We start from the raw sequence: 27,269 nt of genomic DNA on the forward strand, positions 1-27,269 counted from the left end.
TATCAACAACTTATTAACAATAATACAATAAGCCATAAAGAGTACATGAAAATTTCTAGCATCAACATTTGACAATATGAGACATAATTAGAAGCTCAAAGTCTCATGGTCCATCCATACAGTTTGAGAAATTTACCCACATAACCTTCTTTTTTTTCTCCTACTAAATGTTCCTGAATATTAACTGAGCAGAAAATTAATCAACTGATGATGCAAGAGCTTCCATGTCCATCCAGAACATTTTGTGGGAATATAATAGCCTGCATTTTAAGTTAGCAAAACATGGCGTCAATATGTTGGGAACGGCTGGCTGCTGGCAAACATGAATCAGACTATGTTTTTTAACAACTCACAAGATACCAGGCTGTAATTCAATGGAGCAGCACACACCAATTGTCTTGTTAGATGCAACCATCTTGAAACACAGGCTTCTAGCATATGCTCCGGATGAGTATAGCACAAGTCACTTGGTCGGTTTATCTTCTTCCAGAAACAAGTGAATTATAGATCTGATAACTTCATTGTCGACTACTGCAGCATTCTGGAAGGCAAGTAAAGTGATATGATGAAAATTTAGTGAACTGAAGACCATATCCCCTTTTAAGCCTGCATGATTTATTAAAACTTGAAATAATGATGAAAAAATTAAGTGTTTTTACTAATAACAATAGCTAATGTGATGGTGAAATGCATGGTTCGCTATCAGAAGTTCCAACATAGCAGCAGACTCTAAGTTGGCAAATTGGCTTAGCCCTAGTTTAAGTTCTCATAACTGCTGTCCTAGCTAGCCCAAATCAAGACCATTACATCCAGCAATGTTGACAAAGACGCTTTCCTAGTCAGTTGCTGGACAAGATTTTACCACAGTTTGTAATAACAGTGATCTCATCCAACCAGGAACCACATCGACACACTAACATACTATCAGGTTATAAGGTGACACAAAACTCACACATGACGAAGTATTAGTGGATAAAAATATTTCAGTAAAACACACGTGCGTGCAGGTACTCCTAGAAATATATTAAGGCTCAATTTTAGGTCTAGTCACATTAGCTGGGACTATGATGTACTTTTGGATCCAACCAATAAAGGTTCGGTGAAAGAGAAGCTAGCAATCCAGGTGATGATCTATCCATCCATCATATGCAGGATACTAAACGTCAAGCATGTATAAACATGATATGCACGAGGTACAAACAAGGAGTGATTGTTTTAATTCCTTATCCAACGACAAACTGAGACTACAATCATGACAATCTTTAACCAGCAAAATCAGGATATAGTACCTGTGGCTTGCTAATGAGCTCCTTCAGAATAGAATGAAGAGTAAACCGAAGTTCTTTGAAGAGTACAGCAGTTTGTGCTGGTGCTGCCATTTTAAGCCAATTATCTACAATGATTAATCCACTCTGCAAACTCAAGAGCAGACATCATTAAAAACATTGGCTATCATGCTTTAAGGAGTACAGAGGAAAAGCAAAAAATGTGTGAAGCTGCCAATTCTAATATCTTTAATAAGGTCGATGAGAAAGCTACCTGATGCTGAACATTTATTGATCCACCAAACAACAATATAGAATAGGGGGAGACAATAGTTGTGTCTCGCAGGAACACTTTGTTTGTCTCAACCTGCAGTTATAATGAAAATAATTCCAACATAATGAATGGTAAAGTAGGGAAAGAATAAAAAGAGATGAAGAAGTATATACAATGGGAATATAAGAAAGAAAATAACTAGCCAAGACGTTCAAAATTTAAAATATATGATAAGTATGCGTGTCAACAGAAGCATATGCCTTTTGAATGTCAGTCTAAAATCCTAGTAGAAACTCAAAACCTAAAATGACCAAATATAAAAGGCTTTGAGCAAATCAATGCAAAGGACAACACGCCTAACAAATATAATGTAGAACACTCTCCACCAGATCATTTCAGGTCGTAGTTTTATTTAAGATTCATTTCTATTTATTTTTTATTTATTTATTTTAATAGAGATCTCAACTTCACTTTTGGGCATCACAAAACAAACAATCAGTTAAGCACATAAAGAGCTGTGAGATAACTCCTCATAGCTTCCTATTAACAGGAACTGCTAAAGAGCAAAGAGGACCGGTAAAAGAAATTTCTTAGTGACCCAATTTAGCTATCCAACTAGCATGATTTCTACCACAATATCCCCCTTTAAGAATACTTCTTCCCTCATTTTCTGTTTTCTCCTATACATAGACATGGGACACATCAAATCCTGAATGCCGACGCTTGGATTTTCCATCAAATGTCGAAAAAATAATGCACCCTATCTTCATGACAGAGTCAAAGTCACTCCACATACCATGGAGCACCCTCCCCCAACAATGGTAATGAAATTCTTGCAGAAAGTGAATATATGCTGCATCACTTTTCATGAACTTCTTTGTAGCTTTCTATGCCAAGAACTGCCAACTCCTATTGGGCAGAAGGGGAAGAAAGGAGCCACTATAATATTGAAGAAACCTAGGCACCAACTTCGAACCCAAACCCAATAGGCATTTTGCAAAAAAACCATTTTCGTGATGGACTGAGTGGTAGTTTTCTTTACTCCTTTTCTTTGTTTTGTTGTGAGTAGCAGGTTTAGCACTCATCAGTAAGCTTGCATAATTGCGGACCAGCCTGCAAGGCAATTGAGATTAGAAGTGCTCATACCTTTTCAAGAAAGACCAGATATGGATACTGAAAAGTTTTCTGGCTACTGTTGACAGAAGAAGGGTGTATGTGGACTTCTCTTTTTCCATCACACCACACAGGACGGCCTCCATTGTTGACTCCTTCAATGGTAGCAACATTAGGATACAGACCAGCACATAGTATTGCCTGCATATGCAGCTTGAGAATAAATAAGAAAAGAATTTTTTCCCCCTAAAACTCAGTGAAGTTAACATTACAATGGAGACCCATAGATGCTAATATCTTCTTCTCTTAACTGATGAATGATGGACCCTTCACTGTAGTTTTGTATTTCAGTTAAATTTATAACATCCTTGTTAATGCTAAATCTACCAGAAAACAGGACCAGGTTTGGTAGGCCATAGTAAACAAATTTCCATTCATATTTGACCAAGCTGTAAAAATAGCGTACAATCAAGTTCCAAATTCACAATAATGTGCTCTTGTAAGAGAGTGAACGCATATAACAAATTGGCTTTTCCCTCGACAAGACTTGATTGTCCCCAGGACTCTGAAAGAAAAAAGTAGCAAGGAAGAACCAGTAAAGAATAAAACCATCAAGCATAATGTATGCTTTAAATTCAGGGAAATGTGCTTTCGTCAGCGAGTAAAGACATAACTATAAATGGGTTTTACAAGCACACGGCGTGATTATTTGTAAAACTACAAAAGCAAAAAAATAGCAAATGGAAGAACATTACCGCACATCAACCCTAATGTCTAAACAGATTGTGAGAGCTACCTCATATTTAACATATATCAAGTGAATGAAATGCTAAAACTACTCTCCATACAAAAAAGTTTTACCTTCACTACCACAGAATGAGTTGAGTACTGATTGAATGGCTGCGAAAAATCTGAAAGGAAATTATCAAGCTTTTCTTTCTTTTTCCAGCCAACCTGCTTAAACAAATTTCTTGATATCAGAACAAAGGAAACATTTGACAGGCAAAAAAGTTCTAACATCTATGTTTATAGGCAGCAGGGGTTAGGGTGGGGGAGAAATCGTCACCAAGTCAAAAACGATTTAGTCAATACAACACACAAGCAATAAAAATAAAAGAAATATGATATCTCAATAATTTATAGATCTTCTGTTCATAACATGGGCCAGCTATCACATCCCAAGGTATATATCGATGAATCTCAAGAGAGATATCTGAATGTGCAAACCAAGAAAATTTGTATTTGTGTAGAATATGAAAAAGGACTATGATCTGCTTTTTTGTTAATTATGTTCCTACTTTCATCCTTAGCCGGCTTCTCAAAAGAATCACGTTCAATTTTTAACAAGAGTTTAGCACTCTTTGTGTGGTAAAATAAGTTGAGTAATGCATAAATGGGTTCACTCTAGGCGAAATCAAGTCCACCTCCTAACAGGATCTTTGGTAGATTGTGATAGATATATAAGGACTAACCAACACAGAGGGTTACTGTTTAGGAACAAATATCCCAAACCCATGCTGGAACAGTTCAACACGCACATTAATTATTCTCATTTGCCAATTTGTGATGTGTCAAGCTAGAGAATCAAGGAACCCAGTTGACCTCTGGTTAGGCAGAGAGCATCTCTGTGAGCATTTTTTAACAGTAGCATTCTACCTTTGATTCTTTTATGATCCTAATAGGATAAATTTGATATCAATGAGAATATTATGCATTTAAATCATCGACATTTTTATTACTTCAAATTCAATTTTTTTTTTGGCATATTGTACAGGACCATTACAATTCATTCCACTTAAAAGGACTCAAAACACACAAATCTAAATATAATAATCAGTGAAAAAGGACTATCTGCAGTCAGCAAGGACAAGCATCCACAAAGTTGATAACTGGCAACCGCAACCCATTGAAGATTGGGCAACTGAAGTAGACATACCTGATAATTCTTTGGAATATTTATCAGCCCGATATCAGCAAGCAATGTACCAAACTGTATCCTCATGTCCCTAGCATAATGGCACATGTATAACTATTTAAAATGTATGTTGTACATTTTAAATTTTAAAAATATAATCCATCCTTTCTTTTCTCAATAAAACTTATGTTGACTTCCATTTACTAATTAGCGAATGAATGTCACAATCAAAATAAAGAAACTGCAGTTTAGAAAGTCTCTGAGAAGTTTGAATTAATTATGGCCCGATCAAATCCAACCATAGAGAGACATCATACCTTATCATGTACATAACAGAGCTACTTAAGAAGTGGGAGCTGCAAAATTTTTGGGCTGCCTTAAGTCCATGCTGCCATAACAGAATAAATTGTTACCATAGATGTTCTTAAATTGGTGTGAAACACGCATCTTAACCATGAAAGATCAATGAAGGCGATTTCAAGAATATGACAATAGATTTCTTTTACTTTTAGCATATAGCAATAATGTAAGAAGGAAATGTAAAGTGACAAGATGTCTGAAAAAAATAACGTTAAGTAGATATACACATCCTAGTTATGAAAGATGCAATTCTAACAAGGTTGTGGAGAAATTCACTTTAAGTGTTTAGAACTTCATAACTCTTAAATGTATATCCAAAGTTATAAGTGAAAAACTGTAAGCAGAAATGGCAATTTCTTTAAATAAGCATATACACTATTTAGGTCTGTCCAGGATTTTCTTTTAGAAATATAAGCCCCCTCAAATGCAAGCATCTAAACTGTTCCCATGTGAGGCTAATTTATGATTTTCATTCATGTTCAAGCTGATAGTCGTTTTCCAGATTACAGCTAATGGGGGCATTTGTTAGACAAAGCAATTTTCATGAGGTGAAACAAATTTCAAAGGAGGAAGTGACTATAGACAGTATTTTAGGCAAACCTCAGGAATTATCTACATTCTACACATACTTAGGTGCTACTCCGATGCATGCTTCATTCTCAATTACATGTGTAATCAAGCAATATTTCAACTCTCAGTTTCCATGTGAACAGAATAGGAAAAAATAAACTCTTTGTAGGATCAACAAGAGCATGTAAACAATCAAGCTTTGTAACAAAATCTGGTAAACAAGTATTTTATCACATCTGAACATTGTGAAACTCAGGCAATAGTAATAGCAAATATGGTCTCAAAATCTACATCTCATATAGTTAGTGGCAAAGTAATAAGGCAGACAAGGATGCAGCACATAATATCTCAATTAGTTTAACATGAATATGATATGAAAAAATAAATTATAGCGGAAAGCTGGGGGCTTATCAAACAATACATGGATTGAGGATTAGACAGACTAACCACACTTAAAATTTTATCCCATTTTTGATATGCAACCATCATTACTAGATGATCAGATTGCCGGCTACCATCAGCTGCAACAGTTGAATCACTAGTCTTATCATCCAACAAAGCTAACTTTGCTCTTTCAACATTTTCCCTCTGCAAAATGTATAGTAGATATAGTATTGTCACTTCTTTCACATTCAAGAGAAAAGCAACAAAGTCTTATTGCAAGCACCTCATCTTTTGGATACACAAATGGAGACTTGTAGCTCAAGAATGCTGAAATAGTAAGAATGGGTGACAAACATCCAAATATTGCACCATATACCATCATCTGCAAGTTAAACAAAAAAAAAAAAATTAGATTGGCATTGACATAACACAGTAGCTCTTTTGAGTCCAGCTGAAGGCTAAACTTTTTCATCAAGAGAAAACACCAAAAAGACTCCATGTTCAGTTTCCCCAACTTCTTTTCTAAAACAAAACACTTGACTACACTTGGATCACCACCCTTGAACATATAATCAAATTCCAGCATAAATGCAATAGGCAAAGAATGTGCGACAAGAAGTCACTATCATGCATAATCCTCCAAATTGTTTGTGTACTATCTTAAAATTAGAAAATCTTAAGTTCCTTGCCCATGTTTTGCATGTGTTATACCATGATAAAAGTAGAATTTATTACTTCCAAGGTTTTCTTCCAATGGGCAGTGCCTCATGCTTAGGGTACTCCTACCAATGATGAAAGCCAACAGAAGTAAATGGAAGCAGGGAAATCATGAAGGTTTTATTTAGAGTTCTAAGTCACCTAGGATTAAAGATAGAGGATTAATTGACATGTAAAACCCATTCACAAGTCTAATCCTTATCCTTGTAAGAGAATCTTTCCAGATCTAGAAGTACTTATATAATCTTTGTAAGAATATTAGATATGTGAAGAGAGAAACAGAAGACAAAAACTTATGTGGTTCAGCCATACGCCCTACGTGCAGGAGGCAAATGCCCAAAGGGTTAAATTATGTTATTCTCTCTTAATTTGAGAATAAAACCTTCACCTATTTATATAGGTGAATTACATATGTCGATGATGGAAAATGGAGGAAATATCTCCAAAATCAAATCATATAGATATCACAAGAACCACTTAGATTTGAGATCAATTCATGATTCTCAACAATCTTCATTATGTCAATAGGGTGCATCATTGTTAAGAACTGATATCCAGTATGTGGAGAATTACCTCAATCAAAGTGATTCTTCTTCTTCGTCTTCTTTGACATTGTTATTAAGACTATCAATGCCAGTTTCTAGACCTACTTTTTCTTTACAGAGATAAACGACTTCAGAGAGCCCAATCAGTCAACCTGTCTAGTAAATGACATTTCCAAAAGTACCAGAAAAGGTATGTTCTTTGGTTTCTGTTAACCGCTATCTAGCATGTGAAAAGAAAATGCATCTTTTCACACATTCATCTCAAATTGTCCCATAGGCCATAATCAAAACATTGTCATTTTCTTGCGGCTTTCAACCATTAGATCTGGTAGAATTATAATAGAAATCTGACCATATCTGCTTTACAACAATATTGAAATATATATACACAACAAATTTTAACAGACATGCCTCAGGATGGTAAAATAAACCTTCAGTATCAAAACATTGAACATTTTGATAGTGTTAGAGAAAGGTGACTGTATGAAGTATACCTTTCCAATCAGTACATCAACTGGGAGTTTAGCCAGATGATAACCAAGAGGTGTCAGCTCTTCATTCCCCTCAATGGCACCAACCTATGCACGTGATTCGGTCAAAACATGGTCATTAGAAACACTACAAACACTAATGTCTTTACAACAAATTTCAGGTTGTTTATACAGACTGGTAAACAAAACAGAAATTAACATTAGCAAATATTTCCAAGGTGTTCAACATCAGAAATGAATATCTTAGCTTGAAAACATATTCTGGAAGAATGCAAAGATTTTTTAGGGAGGGTGCGTGAAGTTGTAAATTTCAGGTGGCTTATACTGACCAATAAAGGAAACAGAAACTAGCATTAGGGCATCGTAAACAAGCATCTTAGGCATAGTATTTGGCATCAGACTATAACATTAAGCACAAGCAAAAGACTCCTTAGGGCGGGTTAGGCAATCACGAATTCATGATGCTGTAAGAGTTGAAGTTAAACCAGCATTACGATCACCACATTAATCCAAATATCATCTTGAAACACAAGTTGTTTAGATAAAAAAAATCTCCCAATTAAACTACAACTCTGATAACGGTAACAGACAGAATACCCCTAACGTCTAAGAAGCAAAGTAAGTGGCTAAAAGAGGGCTGTTTGTTTGGGGAAGTTTGAGCATGTATCCATACCCAAATAAACCAGTAAGAACCATATCCTGGCATCTGCTAGATTACCCAATCCAGCAAAGTATATTACGAGCACTTAATCCACGACGACATCATCACACGGACATTTCCAGAACCATAAGCAGTATTTACTTTATTGAATGGCATAAATATTTATCTATTTGGAGATACTAGTCAAAAGCAGAATTTAGAGGAAGTTCAGGCCCCACAGTTTAATGTTAATACTATCAAATCTTGACGATGATTTAACCACTTTGGTAAAAAGCAGATAGCAAAAATGGGTTTTCATACTTGAGCTTTTCCATTCAGAAAATATGCACTAAACCATTGTTTAGGTTTCATGACAGAATGTCACTTGAATTCTACATAAACTCCTGGTTCTATTCATCAAAATCTAAGAATGCTGAAGTGCTGAGGTTTGGTTGCAGATACTTATCTTTGTCCAGTACAAGATCATTCAGTTAATTCAAATACATTATGAACAAAATCACATTAATCACAGTTATTTATAATAAGGGTTTAACATTTTTCCTTTCACTTTGTAACCCTCAAGCTATATCTATTGGATTTATACACTATCTACGTTTCTATAAGAAATCAATCCTTGGAGCTTGCCATTGTGCTTATAGAAATAAACATCTAGGTAATGCTTCCTTCTTTAATGCAATGGCCAGTAAGAAAGCTATGCTTTCCTAGCTAAGAACAACCACCCTACCTCATATAGCGAAGAAACTGCTGATGCAATAGCCCCTTCCCTTGGAGGTTCCAGAGCCTGAAAATTTTTAGAAAACAAGCTGAATGGAAAGAAATTTTGAATTTGCAACCAAGTCTACAAGGTATGCAAATCAAATAAACAGCCAATAGACCAATAAAAGAACTTGCCTTAGACAAAAATTGCTTTATTCCACCTAGAGAAAGTAATTTTACTTGCAGGCACAACTCTACCAGTGGCATTCTCATCATCTCAGGAATCTAGACAGCTCGAGCATATTGATACAGTGTCAGAGATAAAGAACAATCAAGCCACAATGAGGCAACTGCAGTTCACTAAAACAATGAACCTTATTATCTTTCTATTTATCATTACTGGTTCAAGGGGCAGTGAATACCTGATATGGCCGCATTAGCTTTTCATATCTGTGACGTGTATATAAACAAAAGCAAATTCCTGGCTTCACACGTCCAGCTCTACCTCGCCGTTGCCTAGCATTTGCTTGTGATATCCAATCCTCAACCATGCTTGACAGTTTCTATCCGCACCAATTACAGTACAAGGTGTTATGTTATGCTTACATGCAGAGGTATTATATGTATATCATATGGATCATACTCCAAAGAAACAGTTTCTCATGACTACCTCTTGTGGGTGCAGAGAGACCAAAAACATGCACCAGAAGGTGCACTAAGGCAAATCGATTAAGACATACACGCAACAATCACAATATTCCCTTATAGGAATGAAAAATGTTGTGACACCTATAAGATTGCAGGTTTCTCACAGCACTACTGCAGGGTTGTCTATGGAGCAAACTGATAACTAAAACCTCACTGAACTTCATTTCCTTTTGAAACATAAATAAAAGGCCCCCCGTTAATACTTCAGACCTTGGTGCGGCACACAAAATCTTTCATTAGCAGAGAACAGAGTTGACTACCTTCGTCAATCCATCAAGATAATGAAGTATGCGTATTACTGTATTTTTTTCTAAATACCCACATAGAAAAAGTATCCATATGACACCAGAGTTGGTTATGAGCATAATATAGTGCATTAATGATGCGTGCAATAAGAAAATTAAGTAAGCTGGAGCTTCCCATGCCAAATTAGGGCATGCTCTCTTGTGCTGTCAATGAACTGAACCTTCTTAAGGATGTTCAACAAAAATGAGCACCAACCTTCTGTGGATTATACCGATTCTCCTTGTGCTTTCCACAGTCTATCACATATACAACATCGTCGATAGTTATACTTGTTTCTGCAATATTTGTGGCGACTATAACCTGAAACACATTAAATAAATAAATAACTTTTTCATTACAATAAATATGAAAATAAAAAAATCCCACCATCAAATCCTACAGATAATAGAGTCGCTTTTGTTCCCAATTTTCCATTGTAAACAATATCTTCTCTTATTGACAAGAAAACAAAAAAATTTATGTTAAAGTTCTTTTAATGTATTAATATCTCTAAGAGAGGAAACAACCACTTGTTCACTGTAGGCAAAACAGAATAGTAGTCTTGTTTATTTCCTTAATAAGCCCACCAGAAATTTATGATCAACTTTTTAGGCATAATGAAGGTCATCTGGCATGTTTGCAAATTAGAATTGCTACTCAAAGCATACATGTTATAAGACGTAGAGTCATAAACTGCGCCACACTACAATTCCTGATTCTGAACAAATTATTTGGTCAATTAGAGATAAGTAATCCAAATTAGGGATCAAAAGGTAGAATGCATGTCCATGATTACTTTATGGCGTATCACTTGGCACTGCTAAATTACTAAAGCCACTTTACTTTCAAATTATGTCTTTTTTTCTAGCACGCATCCTTATCATTGAATTGCGCCAATTGGTCCTCTTACTTCATTTTCTATCTACCCGTGTCGTCCGGCGGTAACTAATATGTTCCTCCCTGTATTTGAACCATGCCTATATCCACAAAGTACAAATCATTTGCATATGACTATTTGTAGGAGTATTCATGCATCATGATACATTTTTATGACATAACATATGGTATCCTTAAAAGGTAAAAGTGTCTTCTAAGCATATCTGTCATTATTCTTTGACAAACTATAGATGATATACCATTGTATTGGATTAATCATAGTGGAGGTTTATATAATTGGACAAAGCACAATGGAGCTGCATTGACACACCATAAAACTCATGAGAGGTTCATTAGAGGTTTGTGTAAGTTTTTAACAACTGGATAGATAATATCCTCTAAACATTATGTTCTTTCTATGGATGTGAGCTTCAATGGAGCTACATGAAATTGGGTATATCACATGGAGGTGCCTGCATATTTGAGATATCTATGATTCCCCTTTATCTTATTTGGTTAACCTAAACATGATGCAGGAGAAACTATGTTTCCTTACAAAGTACACTATAATTAGATAAACGAATGAGAATACGCCTCGTAGCATCTCTGAACACATTTATGTTTTTTGAGTTTTCAAGACACCACTGTCTAGATGTGAAACTGTGGAGTCTGACATACATAATTTAATAAAGCTAGCCAAAGATATTTACATAAATCATCACCAAATTTTTCAATACCTAATCCCTATTAGGAGGGGTCAATTTACTGATTAAGATTTCTCTAGGTCACCAAGAAAATTTGTCCCACTTTTAATCTGAAAGTAAAGCTTCAGGAGTTCTACTACACTACATATTTTTTGTGCCAATAGATATAATATTACGTGATGCAACAACTTACAGAATGGAATCCATATAAAATGTGTATAAAAAGTCGTTCACCTTTATAAGAACTTCCAAAATAACAAACTTGAGAGGACATGAAAAACAACAATAAAAAGTTGAACGAAATCTCAAAGGCGAGATACTCAGCATAATTGAAATAGAATAACTATGTCAGATCAGTGAAGAAGAGTTACCTTGCGTATGTTAGCAGGAGGTTTCCGAAACACCTTCTTTTGTTCCTCAGGTGCTATAGATGAATGTAATGGGAGGAGCCATTCAGATGAATGCCCTCCGAATCGGCGAGAAGCAGCAAGTTTATCTAGTAGCAAATGTATTTCTGCAACACCCTGTCATATGGAAGACATATATGACATAGGGTCTAAACTGAAATTTTTAACATGCCATAGAGGCTGAAGGAACAATGACTCCATGAAAGTATAGCAGCGCCCTACCGGTAAAAAGACTAGTATCGCTCCCTCAGGATAAGTTTGATCAACATGGCATACCAGGTCCTCAAGAAGATCATAATCGATAATATCTTCATTCAATCTTCTCTGTAGTATGGTCATTCAGAAGTAATTGCAGCATTGCTCATGAAATGTAATACAAATGATACAAAAGATACATACCAAATTTTGGCGAGTTTGCTCACTGTAACTTAGATAATCACTTTTATTGTAATAAGGGTTAGTAATTTCTTCAGAAAGCAAGGACTCATCACCCCAGCCAGATAAGACAAGATTTTTCTTTCCTCTACTGTTGCCAACTGGAGCATTCTGCGAGAATTTTATATGAAAGCACACAGTCAATGTACAAGCAAGTGTGCCGTTATATAAGAAGCCAAAAACCATATATGCAAAACAAAAATTTCTGAAGACGATAAACGAGAAAACAAGCAATAATAGAATAAATAAACCTGGAGAAAAAGCCATTATATATTTTATATATATATATATGTATATGTATATCTCAATGAATTCCTTCTAAGTTACCAGGAGGAGAACAATAAGTCCTCATAAACACAGGAATAAATTACAGAAAAAATTGCTCACCAATCTCTATGGAGGGGCCCTTAAGTCAGACACCCAAATAAACCTAGTCCCTTGGACCAAAGAGAGGCAAGTTATGATTATCCGCCAAATGCAACTATTAGTTAATTAGTAATCATGGAGATACAGGCATTCTTTTTGGCCAAATAAACCAAGCCATAGCAACCAACTGATTTCCACAGCATCTTAAGACCAACAATCACAAACTCATACCTTCTAGAATTTCTACACCATTTCATATCTGTGGATTTATCAAGAAGGTGCATAGTTCACAAATCTTGTTCTTTAGGAACCTTGAAAGGATAAGAATTTCCTAGGAAGTAAACCTATATTAATTGACGATACCGCAGTGGCGTTTTATTGGCCAAGAAGAGTAATGTATGGTGATGATTTTTTACAGATGTCCAAGATCAATATGCCACACTTCATGTGTTGAAAGTGCAACATAGTGCAGATCTTTGGCTTCACCAAGAAGCTGCTGACTCTTTTCAGTCCATTTCGCTATCATGGAAGTAGAAATCAAATCATCTATGCATCACCATGACACAGATAACATTGTTTGATCTTTGTGACCAACATTCTTGGGAATGATACTCCATGGTCATCAGCTTGTTCGTCAGAATGATAATAAACCCCCGTCACAGAGAAAAAAGACAGGAAATGAAAAGAATAAGATATGCCAGAGAGTTTAACCACACAACATAACTTGAATCTAACAAGTTGGAGAAAACACACTACCTTACCTTGATTCTCAAAAATTCAGCATTAACAAATTAACTACAGGTCCTATTTTGTAATGTACCAAACGACTCCATAATTAGTTAGGCAATGTCAGCTTCAAGAATAGGGATAGGTGAGAGTGCATTGTGTCTTATACATATGGCACAAGGGAAAAGGCAAATTCTTTCACTAAGAAACACCTTCTTTGAGGAAGTTTAGTCAATGTCTTGTTGTTGAAGGATCCTCTTTAAAAGAATCCATCTGTCCCAGGGTGAGAAATGAGACTACAAACAAAAGAGAAATTGGAAACTTCACTACTCAAATGTTTCACAAAGTATTTCCTATTATGATAAGTAAATTTTTGAAAGGGCTTTATCATGAACAAACACCACTAACAAGAAGTCAGATGCCTACAATCGAGTTGAACAAGCATAAAATCGCTGAATGACCTTTATTTTGTGGTTATGAAGTTGTATAACAAGTTTTCAAGGCACCATAATTTTATGAAGTTGCCTTTATTTTGTGTTTATAAATTCGTACCTTTTCTATCCCAGCTATTCCATAGTTTATAGAGGCAGGAGAATCTGAAGCAAGACGGTAGCTCAAATTTTCATGTATATCCTCAAGAAACTGGGTTGACACAGGATGTGTTCGTCCTTGAGCAGTAATCACAGGGCAATTACCAAAGTACTGAGAAAACATGTGTGAATCAACAGTTGCAGACCTACATGACAATGTGTATACAACCATTCAGCATTATGTGCATCCTAGAACATATCAACCAGCAATACATGCCTTCACTGTAAAATAGATAGATTACATACATAAGAATAACTTTTAATTTCGATTTGCTGTGAGTACTTTGCTTCTCTATCAGATTCTTCAAAACAATGAGCAAAAAATCCCCCTGTTACACAATGAATCAGGGAGAGTTAGATCACTTTGCCAGGCAAAACTTAATGCACAATTACGTGGTGCCAAGAAGAAAGATAATTGCAAAAGGAACGGCTTCCCTGTATATGCCTCATTTTCAAAGTTATTAGTAATGTTGATCATGCTTATGCTTATGTGAAATGTAGGAGCTCTATTAAGGTGTACACTTCAATACCATGACATGAAAAGCTTGAGAAAGTCCCTAGTAAACTCAGAGAGAAGCAACCAAAAAGAAAAGCAAAGGGTGGAGAAACTACCTAACCTCGTCTTTGTTAAAGGTTTTGTATTGACATAACATAGAGACCAAGGTAGCTAGCTAAGGGGCTGTAGATGAAAATAATATTAGGAGATCAAGCGGATCAACAAACAATTCTTTTAATTTGGAAGTCTAAAGCACATAAACTGACTTCTCCAACTTCATAATCAAAGCTTATCTTAGTTTTATTTAGTAAAGCAGTGAAGCAATTTCTTCAAATAAGTAGATAAAATTCTTACAGTGCTACTGAAAAGAAAATTTTCAAAATAAAACCATAAACGAATCAATGACGCACATTCTTACAACTCTTATGAAACACCACTAAGATAGTATATATGTTCTATCAATTATATAAAATGTGCAAAACATTCAAAACTTGCACGTAAATTTTGAATACTAGATGTCATTGGGATGATTTTCTGAATCAGCAGAAGGAAATTCATTAAAGTTACAGTTGACTTAGTGTGCAAGAAATCATGTCTTCTCTTGTTAGTACTATGTATTTTAGTTACCAGAAATGATGATTCGATACAAGTATGCTTAAACATTTTCCAGTTAATATCCAGTAGGCATGGAATCCCAAAGATACACAAGATCAAAAGCATAATGAACTAACCAGAAGAGACCTCTCATGCACTTCATCAACTATGACATGACTAATATCAGCCAGGTCTCTATTTCCCTGCAAATTCAGAGCAGAATAAGGAAGAGAGGAAACGGACAACAGTATGCCCTTCATGCCAATTTTCGTTCTGCTTATACAACATCTACACTTACATCAGTAACATTTATAACTGGATCAAAATCAGTCTGCTGCCTAAAAGAAATCAGTGAACTTACCGATATCATCCTCAGAAGAATGCCAGTAGTACAAAAGAGAAGCTTCGTTCTTTCATTCCTAAAGCAATGAAAGCATTGATGAGGAAACACAAAGTAATCCACGATTCACCACAAGGTGGTGATGATAATAAATATAGGCATGTACTGGAAACACAACTAAATAGGTTTTTGGTGAAAATTAGCTTCTAATAGATTAATTGGTTTAGGGTAACGAATACACATTCAATGGGGGAACTAAGGCAGTGATTGGCTTTCAGAGTCTAAAACTCCATAAAAAATTACTTCATAATTAACCAGCATAAGATGTATCAGGTACATAACTTTACAGAAAATGCAATAAGGTTTTGAGCAAATACCTTCAGCCGACCAACTTTTCTGACCTTCAGATGTAGCAAATAATAATAAGTTCTACCACGTACCCTCACTCTTAAGAAACTAGCACATGCTCCTACAGACAGCATAAACATCTTGAAGTTTGTATCTAGAGTAATTTTTGGATTCTTTCTCAGCTAACTAAGAGACTACAGCCACACAATATAACCAACAGTGAATACATGCAAAGAAAAAGGCACAAGAGAAAGTGTTGGATTCCATTCTAATATATCTAAAAGTTTTCCACACAAACCGCCAACATTAATAAAAAATTCATGAATGCCTTATTGTGTTCCAGCATTGCTAACAATTTTCTAGGACTCACTAAAAGAAGCAATAAACCCATGTCTTATAAGAATAATCATGTCTCTGTTGCAAATATTGGCTCCGAGAACAGCAAGTCAGGCATAACTAAGTGAAAACAATTACAAGCATATTCCACATAAAAAAAGTTGAAATAAATACTGAAATAAATGGGATGTGAACCACAGATATGAAAGTTTTGCAGCATGAAATGACCATACCAACTGAAGATTCATTCTTAATTCGCTGAAGAAACCATTTATTTATGGAAACAAATATTGCAAAGAAGAATTTTTACAAAAGAATAATAATTGGGCACCTTGCACTATCTAGACGGACTTGATAACCAACCAAAGAATCATTTGATCCTGGAGATGATTCACAACGCTCATCAGCAACTCTTTCAGCAACAGAAATGGCCTAAAAAGGACCAATAAGTTAGTCTGGGCATAACCATCACGTGTTGAATCTTAAACTGAAATATGACATGATAGTTTTAACTTGACTGTTCATAGCTCTTCTGATCTAAATAATGAATTTTTGATCAAAATCCTGGGGAAGTTTCCGACTACGGGACACACTCAGGCATCAGTACTTTTTTGAAAAAAAAAATAAAAAGGTACACAATAATAAAGATGAAAACTGCATGCACCATTTGTAATTTATGTTTCCACACAAACATGTCAACATTTGTAACCAACCCAAGGTATTTCCTCAGTGTAGGTTCAACGTGAACAGACACTCCTTTTGACACTGTTAGATGAAGCCTATGCATTTTGTTGCTAGAGCTAGAGAGATGGAATATGGTAACTGGAGATGTAACACAGTTTTGCCAATACATCTTGTAATCTGCTGTCCTAGCAACTTGAATAAATTTAGGTAGACAGTGACGTATTCTCATAATTTTTTGGCTTCCCTTTTTCCTGGAAGGTCCAGGAGAAACAAGCTACTTTATCCAGTTTTTTTGGGCTTTAAGTTGAACAGAGGTCCTCATTCTCGAATTTGGAAAAGCAACCAATTATCTAGAAAATGGATTGAAAGCCCTCAAAGGCAGAAAGGTCACAACAGTGCGCCTAATCAGGGCTAATGATCCAATCGTCATCCCCACAAATGATACTCTATAGAAATCATGACATCTAGGTGAAATGGCATGGAAGAATGGACAGATTTATGGTTGAATGAAGGACATATAAATTCTTACTCTACACCATGGTTCATACTTGGACTCTCACTTGTCAGTTTTGTACGTAAATTTTCGCTAATAAGTGAAGATTGCATCCTAAGAGCCCAAGAGAGAATATGGACTGTTCATGGGACTTAATTTCTTGGTGAAAATGGTGTGCATTACTAATGAATATCACAAAAGGTTCAGCACCATAAAAACATGAACCAACATGATGGAAAGCGACTCTCATCAGGGGCACCCTTACAACAGGAAAAAAACTAACAGTACGTAAAATTGTGCCCATAATAGAAGAAACTGTAGCAAACTGAGTACTTTCACGCAGTCCACTACATCCAAAATATCAGAAAAGGAAAATTACCTTCAAATGGTTTCAAGGACAGGCTACACATAACTCAAAAATACCAGAATAACGGAATTGAGTTATACTACTAACCGCAATTCTCCTGGGCTGAGTGCAAATTATATTACAGTAACCACCATGACCTGCTTCAATCATGTTATCCAATATATACTGTGGCACCTACATAACCATCAACAATAAACAGAGAAAAAGTATTCCCAATAAGTAAAACCAGACCACGCAGACATTTAAAATTCCGGAACGAGTTTCTTGTTGAGGAAAACTACAATGGATCAAAGACCTGAGTTGTCTTTCCACAGCCTGTCTCTCCAGAAATAACCACAACATTGTTTTCTTCAAGTAAATTCAGAATGTCATCCTTCAATTCAGCAATAGGGAGGCTAGATCTTGACTGCAACATCTCCTTTTCAGCCCCCAAAAAAAATACAGACACCTCAATTATTATCTCAGATTTGTATAGAGCCACAAGAGATGCCCCAGCAACTAGGAAGGATTATTAGCCAGTTAAAGTTCATAAGTGGTCAAATCAGCTTTACATACAAACGCCCCCACTTGATCCCCAATGTCTCACAAATTTGCTAGACAGAGAAAACCAACCTTGTACTTCTTCATTTCTTTCTTACGCTCTTGTTCCTTCTTCAGATAAACGCTTTCAGCATGCATATTTCTACGCATGCCTGCAAATGAAAAATATGAAGGTAAGAAAAGGATCACAAAGGATACTCAAGAGCTTAAAGGAACATTGCATCTTGTGGTCAACAACAGCTCCAGACTTGCACTTAAAGCATCCATATCATCATGCATATATGGCTGCTTAGAGATTGGTCATTAGCATGCCTGATAAGAATGTTTTTAATGCTTTCTCTAATAGTCAAAATCATATCCTGCAGTACACAACTGATTGAACGCCTTAATCAATAGGCATAATGCCATGCCACATCACAAATACATCTAGGATTTCTTGTTGTATAAAACTAATTTTTTCCACAATTCCATAGCATACTTACAGAAAACTATGGCATATTTCGAATAGTGAGACAAATCAGCATAAAAATGAATCAGCAGAATCCGTAATGGAATGGAATAAAGGAAGTGCAAGTTGACTGCACGCATTAAGCTGACCTGATCATGTGCAGCAATACACAATATTACTACATCCTAAAATCCTTTTCCATGAGATGATATTGACCACACTTCCCTTGATAAATACCATAAAGATTATTTACATATATATAAAATCAAATATATTTGGCATACTTTCAGCATTGCAATCAGTCCCAGCAGCAGTATCTTCAACAATACATGGCATTTGAGTCTCCTCTTGATGAGCGCCATCACTGACATCAGCTTCAACAATACATTCAACCTTGTCAGCATTCAATAATGAGTCCACAAAACCAGCCCTTCTATCTTCAGGTTTATCTTTTACAGTTGTGAACAATTCTCCTGTAAATTTCAAACAATAAAACAACCAGAGGATTAGCTATACATAAAATGGTCATTAACTATAGAAATGAAAATTTTTCAGATGGGACAAAATTCACAGTTATCAACTTAAAAGAAATAGTGGGCAAAAGTAATGCACCTTCTTTCCATTTCAGTACGAGTGAAGCATATGGCTCTGAGAGTGCTAAGTGAACAGGTAGATCTGGAAAGAGTGAATGGAGTGCATAAGCTGCAACTCTGTTTTGTGCATCCTGGGGTGAAAAAGGTCAGGTGAGAGCTTTCTGGAAGAATTTAGTATAATAAATTCCCTCTGATGTTAAATGTTAAAAGAGAGAAGAGACCACTGTTTCCAAAAACAAACTTGTGATTGAACTGGAGAAGCAACTGGGAACTAGGTTACCAGTCGAATCGGTAGAATTGTTTCAGAAAACCAGCTGACCCGGACCCCACACACACACACATACATATATATATATATATAACATCAGTTTCGGAAAAGGTCTTCTGTAAATAATTGTCTACCCCATGATCATTTGGCAAGTTAAAATCTATCCACATAAACTGGTGCCTGCAAAATGTTGGGGAGGTGGCTCCATTTCCTCCTTTCTTTTATCATTAAAAAGTATATAGAAGTAAGAAATCATAAGGAAAACCCCGTTTTTCTCTTTGACATTCTTACTTCCCCTACTCATCCATCCACTCTTCCCTCCCTCCCTCCTTCTCTCTCTCTCTTTCATTATTCTCTTTCTTCTTTATATCAGTGTTATTATTTCTCCTGATAAATCCTCTTTATGGTCATTTATCGATGCCAGAAATACTGCATGACAACCGTGGGGCAGAACCATGTCCGGTTGCTGTTTAACTAGCTGGACAGCCCAGTCCAATCCGATTTTAAAAACAATGGAAAAGATAGATATTAAATGATGTCAATAAGCTGGTGCATAACCCTTAAAAGAAAGAGATGCTGATTAATCATCCCAATATAAACAGGTACTGAGGTAAATAATGGAGCTTTAGACCATTCTGAATCAAAATCAGGGTCAAATGAAATTGCAGACCAACAGCTCATTTGCAGCTAGAAGACTCAAACAAAGAATGCAAGTCTTCTCCACAAATTCTTCATGCTAAGCAAAGCATTTAATATGTTCAGGAAGATGAAACTCTAATATAATTTGATACCAGAGTTAATAGTTTGTAATATAATTAACATCTTTGGTTGGCTATAAAAAAGCATATCAGAAGATGAGGCTGCTCAATATAGAGCACTCTTTTGACTTAGGACATAGTGCATTCATGCATATAACAGTAGAAATATTTAAAAATTGGTTTTAAGGTCCATTTAGGAAGATCCTAAACTCCAAAAGGAGATAGGGGCCATCATTCCCTTAGCCTTGCCTGTCACATACTCCATTTCTGATTTTTTCTCCATTTCATGATCTTGGAATTATGACCTCTTGCACATGCTTATTCATAAGTTTTATTCCTCGTGTTGAAGGAAAAAGTTAGTGAAGGTTGGAGTTTCCACAATGCAAGAGCATGTGTATCTTACCCAAGAAGCTGTGATCTAAATCTCTAGGGAAAAGACTCCATTCTAGGTATTCGTCCTCTGGTTACTCAATGATGCGCATCAGGCTACAAAATCTCAAAGAGGGCTAAATTGCAAACTTTGTCCCACAAAGAAGGGCCGGTGCCATTTTTACCCCCATGATTTATGGGAATTCTTTTTTGGCCCAGAACGTTAAAACAGTTGCCCACTTAGTCCCGTTAGCAACTTTCCATCATTTTTTATCAGAAAATTGCAAATTACCGTGTCAAGTAACTCCATTTTTTTCCCTTGCTGCATGTGGGATCATGTTTTCAGGGAAATCTACAGCAAAAATTGAGCTTCCTCTCTCCTTAAAAGGTCAACATGTTGACCATGAATAAAAATGAACTTCCTCTCAAAATCCGGGTAGGCGATTCCACTCATATGCAAGAAGGGAATGGTTGTGGGTTCGTTGCTTGGGAGGATAATGCTTTTTGTATAAGTGCACATTTGATTATCCGCGAACTACTTCATCTGATAAATAGGATGGAAGAAGAGAATGCCAAGCAACGTCGAAGGAACAAAATCTTATACTTCCTTTTTGTGTGTGTGTGTTTTTTCTGATAATAATTTGAAATGTAAGGAAATTGAGATACGATTAAGTTTTTCTTATAATAAAACGTTGATGTTGTGCCTAAAGTGAAAGTGCAGAAAATATAGACTAGTGCCAAAAAGGAGTTTCTTTGATTTCCAATAGCATCGACAAAATAGAGGAAATTCAACACACAAAGCAACAAGACTTACCAAAAAGAAACAAAAAGTAGATTTTTTTGCTCAGACATCTCACCGTCGTGGCAACAGAAGAGAAGAAAGTAGATTTCTTTTTCACTTTTCTGGAAGCATATTTTGAAAGGAAGTTCATTGTTTTTCATGGTCAACATGCTGAGGTTTCAAGGAGAAAGAGAGCTCATTTTTTGCTGTAAGATTACCCCCCCCCCCAAAAAAAAAACCATGATCCTACGTGCAGCAAGAGAAAAAAAATGGAGTTTGTTGACAAACTAATGGTAATTTGCAATTTTCCTTTCAAAATTGACGGGAAGTTGCTAATGTGATTGATTTTGCAACTCCTTTTAACGTTTTGGGACCAAAAAAGAATTCCTGTAAATCACTGGACTGAAAAAGACATCGACCCTTCGTTATGGGACCAAATATGCAATTTAGCCTCTCAGAGAGCATTAAACTGGCCATATTTTTCTCATTTGAGGGAACATAAGGGTGATCATATCTGACTTGATTGTATATGGCACCATGTGACACTATGTTCCGAAAGTGTAGTACCACGGCACTGATTCAAAGTATACAACAAATTCACATGATAACTAAAAGAAATGACTGATAAATAAAAGATTTATTGCTCCTCAGTTCAGCATTTATGACACTAAACAACATATCACTAATTCTGTGTTTATCTTCCTAGTATCTGGAAAGTTTTTCAATATATCTGTTAGTAATTCTTAGTAATTCTGGATTTATCTTCCTATTATGAGATATAAGATATAAAAACATATTTCAACTGAACTACTACAACTTATATGCATATAAACACTCCTGTTCTTTTATAAGTAATATATGCAAAAAGATGAGGCATACTAGAGTTGGCAGGTCTACCCAATAGGTGTAAACATGTTTAACTAACACGAGAATGTGATATATCCTGCAGAAAAATCCCCAACCCCTGCCACCAACTAAGAGCTGCAACAATTTTGAAAATGCCTCACAATTTCTCCTACTCCTTTTGAGCGATATAGACTGACCTGTCCTGTGATGATTTTATGTTGCTGGAAGGGATCAGTTCTCCAGTGAATTTGAGAGTGAGAAAATGGTTGTAATCATTTGCACAACAAACATCAAAAGAACATCCCATTTAATATGTATTTTGCCAATTGTAATAACAATTTTTGCAACTGCTTGCAGTGACAGAGGCCAGGGTTTATACCTCAGGTGTATTAAAACTTTCATCCTGACTCGGGAGCTGAATAGTTGTCAAACCTCCAGCTTTTCTACTTTTACCCCTCCCACTAGCTTTCCGCAGTATGCTGATAGAGTAACCAGAATTATGCCCCTTACCAGAAACTTTATCATATTTTGGCGCTTCCCATCCTGATCTTTGGCAAAGTTGGTGAAGAAAAGCCTTTGGGATCTTCTTTGGATCTCCCTATGTTTATGATTATACAACAAGGATTAATAATATCCACAATGATGGAGAATGCAACAACCATTTAGTTCTGATGAAAACCAATTTAGCCACCAAGAGAGGGTAGGTAGAAATGAGAGAGAGGGGAGAAATGATGAGAGAGATGAAGATGATACATGATGAGGTAACGAGGATGATAGACCATATATTGACAAAAGAGAATAGGATATATCTTAGAATCATATAGAGTGTCAGAACAGATCGGATGGATGCAATACTACAACAAATAAAGCATTAGAAAATTCTTTCCTCAAATTGGCTCTGCTAGCATTTAATAGCCTGATCAGCCTCACTGATGGTGGATATTACCTTCTTCCAGATTCCTTCCATTTTCTCTAAGTTCTTCCCACTAGAAAGCTCTTTCATTTTTTCTTTCTTTTGTAGATCCAATATCTCAGGAGGTAAGACTTGATCGGGCACACTATCCTCCAAAAAGAATTCACCAAGTTCTACATCACCTGATTCCTTCTCCAAAGCATCTCCATTTTGCGAAGGGAAACTTGTGAATCCATTGTCAGTTGAATATTCATGTGAGTCAGAGCTGTCAACTAGCTTTTGATCAACTTCAACACTAAACCCAGTAGGGGCTGTTTCACCTTCCATATCAGATAGGTTAACAGGATGACCATCAGAGTTGTAAGAAGGTACAGGATCCGATGGTGCATCCTTAGATGCATGACTAGAAGAACTTACATATCCAGATTCCAGGATATCAACCGATAGACCTGAAAATCAATTTAAATTCAAAATTCTACAACATGCACCTTAAATGTGGTTGAGAAAGATGAAAGTGAAGACACGCGTTAACTTCGTCCAGTACCTAAGGCTGATATCTCCTGCTTGAGTTTCCGAATAATTAGACCTGCTTCTTCCTGGCTTTTTTTGTCACCCCTATCTTTTGCATTTGCAGCTTGCAGCCTAGCAGCATGGTAATCCTCAACAATAGACTCATAGCGCCTTGGTTCCAGTACCTGCCAGAAGATTTCAAACAACAATCAAAGCAGGATTTGCAATTCAAAGAAGGAAGCTTCTTACTCTTGTTTTCCATCAGTTAGACAGAAATCATCAATCCCCACAAGACATGGTTATGAGTTCACATATTCCAATTGGGGTCAGACTGAAATTTTCAAAACAAAGATCACTTTTTAAAGTGAAGACGTACAGGTTCAAGCAAATTGAATCAAGAAAAAAATAAAGGAAAACCTTGATGGTTATGTGACTGTCAGTCAAGCCAAGATGTCAGGATTCCTTGTAGGATGACATAAATGCTAAGATAGGCAGCACGAATAAATAAGATAAAACATAACGTAAAGAAAACAAATGTTACATCTTTATCTGTATCAATATGTGCATAGTTATCATTATTCTTGGTAAGAAGTCAGTGAATTCTCATGGTGCTACTGTAGACCACAATAACTGCAGGTACCTTCTTGGAAGAACCATCCTCCATCGAATGAGTTTCCCAAGAATCAGAATCATCCTGCAAAGTAAAATTTTATCATTAATCCTCCAAAAATGATGATGATTCAACACAATTATATCAATTTATCTTCTGTTAATGACTAGGCATAATATTTGACCTGATAAGAACTGAAAAAGATCGTTTTAACAACAATGAAAGAAAATGAGAAGTCCTGAATTCATTATAAATCCTAAAAAGAGCCATTACTCTTCACATTATTTGCTGCTATGAGTTTCTTGAAATTGGAAGAGCAGTTTTTTGGTGGTATGATAGGTGAAGAAAGACCCTATTTCATATAAACGTGGATCTGCTCTAAATGTGATCTTTACATTATTATGTGACTATCGTATGCTCAATTGCGTGGAGCTGAAAAATCAATCCATATTTCCCAGAAGCAAAGAAGACACTCGTCTAGGGTTTTGCATCACTCAAGCAAACACAATGACATGCCTCTATGCACAAACGGCAGACAGTGGATACAGTATTTAAAAAATCACAGGAAAAAATTTCTTGTTCCTTTTCTTTTCCCAGAGGGAAAGAAGATCCGGGGAAACTAAGTTATTGATGTTTTGCATATCGAATTATTATAGCCATAAAAATATCTCCAGAAAAGATCCATAGACACGCATGAATAGAGGAGACAAAGGAGGCAAAGAACTGTGCAAATGGACTCAAGGGGCATGTAATACTACACAGCAAGAGTCCTAATAAAATCCAGGCCAACAAGTTTGGTATAAACCTACGAATTAAGGACTAGCTAACTAATCCTTAACCCATCTCCCTCAGCTAGGAACACATTTATGTCCAAGGTTGGGGAATTCAGTGACCCCAAGATTCCCTTGCATGTTATAGATCTTTTATCCTACAGAGATGATGCAAATTTGTTTAATATAATAAATCAAGTCATCTGGGATGATTCAAATCTAAGCCGACATATGGAAGTACCTCTTCATGTTGTTCCATGTATCGACGGATCCAGTCTGCTTGAGAACGCTGAACGGAATCTAGTGTTTGATCATCCTTCCGCTCTTTAATTTTAAGACCAACTTCTGCCTTCTCATGAACTACACTTGCTGATATATCCCTCGACGAAACCCAATCTTCACGAGCAGTTGATATGACGGCAACAGAACCTGCCCGGAAAGTGCATTAGGATGTGGCTTATGCTCTGTGTCAAAACAAAATCCTTGGTAAAATGCCTATCAGGAAAATTTAGGCCTGAATTCAGTATTCATCTAAGATGTCATAAAAAATTTACATATCAGTACCTCCACTTGTTTGCAAAGAACTACCACTAGAAAACTTCAGTGGGAGCTCATTTCCTGGAATATTTAAGCACAGCCAATCCAAAGCAGTCTCATATGTTGCATTCTCCTAATGAATATAAACAAAGCAGAAGAGTTGGTACTGATTTTGAAAACTAGCCATGTTAACATAATACTATAACTAATACTTGAACTCAAACAAAATTTCTCATGATAGACAGAGGAAACACAATGGAGAATCAGTAGGCACGAAACACTTTACTAATATTTATAGACAAAATAGCAAAAAAGTGGTTCAGAAATATATATATAAAGCCAATATCAAACAGTTTTTAGCACTGGTGACATCTATGTAGAGTATTAATTATCACTTTACAGAAAGAAAAAAAATTTCTCGTGGTAGACTGAGGCAACATCTTGATGAAATGCATTCGTCAGAGCCAAAAACAATGAAGGTTCTCTCTATAATTGCCAAGCCAAGCCCAAGGCTGGGAAAGGGCCAGGAGGAGATTCAGGTGCAAAAGTTGAGCTAGCAACCACTTTTCGCTCATATTCACTTTTGCCAAAATATTTTTCTCTCACTGATACATGCACCATAACCTGTTCCAGTATTTGTATTTCACTTAGTACAGATTGTTACTTTTCTATCATCGGTAGAAGTACTATAACCACTCCAATTAACTTGCAGCGGTCTTCAACCGAGAATTCTTTCACTGATAAATGCCTATAGCCTCTCCCAACTTAGATGCATTTCACTTAGGTATTTGATCTCTGTACTTTTTCTATCATTGATGAAAGTACTATAACCACTCCAATTAACTTGCAGCGGTCTTCAACCGAGAATTCTTTCACTGATAAATGCCTATAGCCTCTCCCAACTTAGATGCATTTCACTTAGGTATTTGATCTCTGTACTTTTTCTATCATTGATGAAAGTACTATAACCACTCCAATCAACTTGGCACCGAACTTCAATCGGGGATTCTCAATTTAATTAAACAAGCCAACTCTAACTGCGCCAGCCAACCTTGAGAGCGGTGAGAGCAAGTTCAATCTGATCATCTTTAAATCCCTCGCAAGACAACTTCTCATAAACCGAGCGAAGCCTCTTGGCCTTCTGCTCCTTAGAGAGGGAGTCTTCAACGACCGGAGAAGGCGTCGATCGTCCGGAGTTTAGAAGAAGACGGCGGAGGCGGCTCTCATTCTCCGCCGAGAGTTGGAGTTTGGGACCGGTAGACGCCGTGGGTTTCCCCTTTGATGACGATGACGATGACGCCTTCTGCTTTTGCTGTTTCTTCTTCGGCGCCATTTTTGCGTACAACGCTATCACTACGCGCGCTTGTCACAGAGCTTTTCGAGAGGGAACTTCCGAAGGCGGGGATTCAGCGACGGGTTGAGATCCGCCGGAGTTTAATTGATGGGCCTTATACGAGTTGGGCTTATTTGTCTAACTTGGGCCGGACCATTAAGTGGCCCAGCAACACGTAGCTGGACGATTCAAGTCATGTATACTTTATTGCATGATGATGCATGTGTGTGATTTAATTTTTTATAAG

At 36.3% G+C, this 27,269-nt stretch overlaps 1 protein-coding gene across 4 annotated transcripts; it reads right to left on the reverse strand.

The window, feature by feature from the left end:
- Window positions 1–27,111, reverse strand: LOC105169099 (RNA helicase family protein). Of its 4 annotated transcripts, none has more exons than XM_088883772.1 (36): window positions 26,741–27,111; window positions 25,717–25,822; window positions 25,394–25,581; window positions 24,409–24,466; window positions 23,807–23,953; window positions 23,296–23,711; window positions 22,729–22,947; window positions 22,547–22,570; window positions 19,347–19,458; window positions 19,019–19,207; window positions 18,359–18,438; window positions 18,042–18,164; window positions 17,834–17,920; window positions 16,534–16,634; window positions 15,540–15,597; window positions 15,316–15,381; window positions 14,335–14,417; window positions 14,051–14,234; window positions 12,371–12,517; window positions 12,194–12,295; window positions 11,936–12,088; window positions 10,201–10,305; window positions 9,414–9,554; window positions 9,187–9,276; window positions 9,020–9,076; window positions 7,638–7,721; window positions 6,165–6,263; window positions 5,945–6,085; window positions 4,885–4,955; window positions 4,589–4,658; window positions 3,514–3,606; window positions 2,686–2,853; window positions 1,540–1,632; window positions 1,290–1,412; window positions 361–541; window positions 1–260 (listed from the first exon to the last, which is right to left on the reverse strand). In XM_088883772.1, the coding sequence occupies exons 1-35, from the start codon at window positions 27,020–27,022 to the stop codon at window positions 464–466; spliced, it is 4,338 nt and encodes a 1,445-aa protein (XP_088739898.1). In that variant the 5' UTR covers window positions 27,023–27,111; the 3' UTR covers window positions 1–260; window positions 361–463. The 4 variants fall into 4 exon arrangements, with proteins under 4 accessions (XP_088739898.1, XP_088739897.1, XP_088739900.1 ...); XM_088883771.1 differs by having other exon boundaries at window positions 354–541; window positions 26,741–27,110; XM_088883774.1 differs by lacking the exon at window positions 22,547–22,570 and having other exon boundaries at window positions 354–541; window positions 23,807–23,957; window positions 24,413–24,466; window positions 26,741–27,110.
- Window positions 27,112–27,269: the final 158 nt, after the last annotated feature.

This window comes from Sesamum indicum, linkage group LG8 (genome assembly GCF_026168435.1).
Source record: "Sesamum indicum cultivar Baizhima isolate 11 linkage group LG8, ASM2616843v1, whole genome shotgun sequence".
In the NCBI taxonomy this organism is placed as follows: domain Eukaryota; kingdom Viridiplantae; phylum Streptophyta; class Magnoliopsida; order Lamiales; family Pedaliaceae; genus Sesamum; species Sesamum indicum.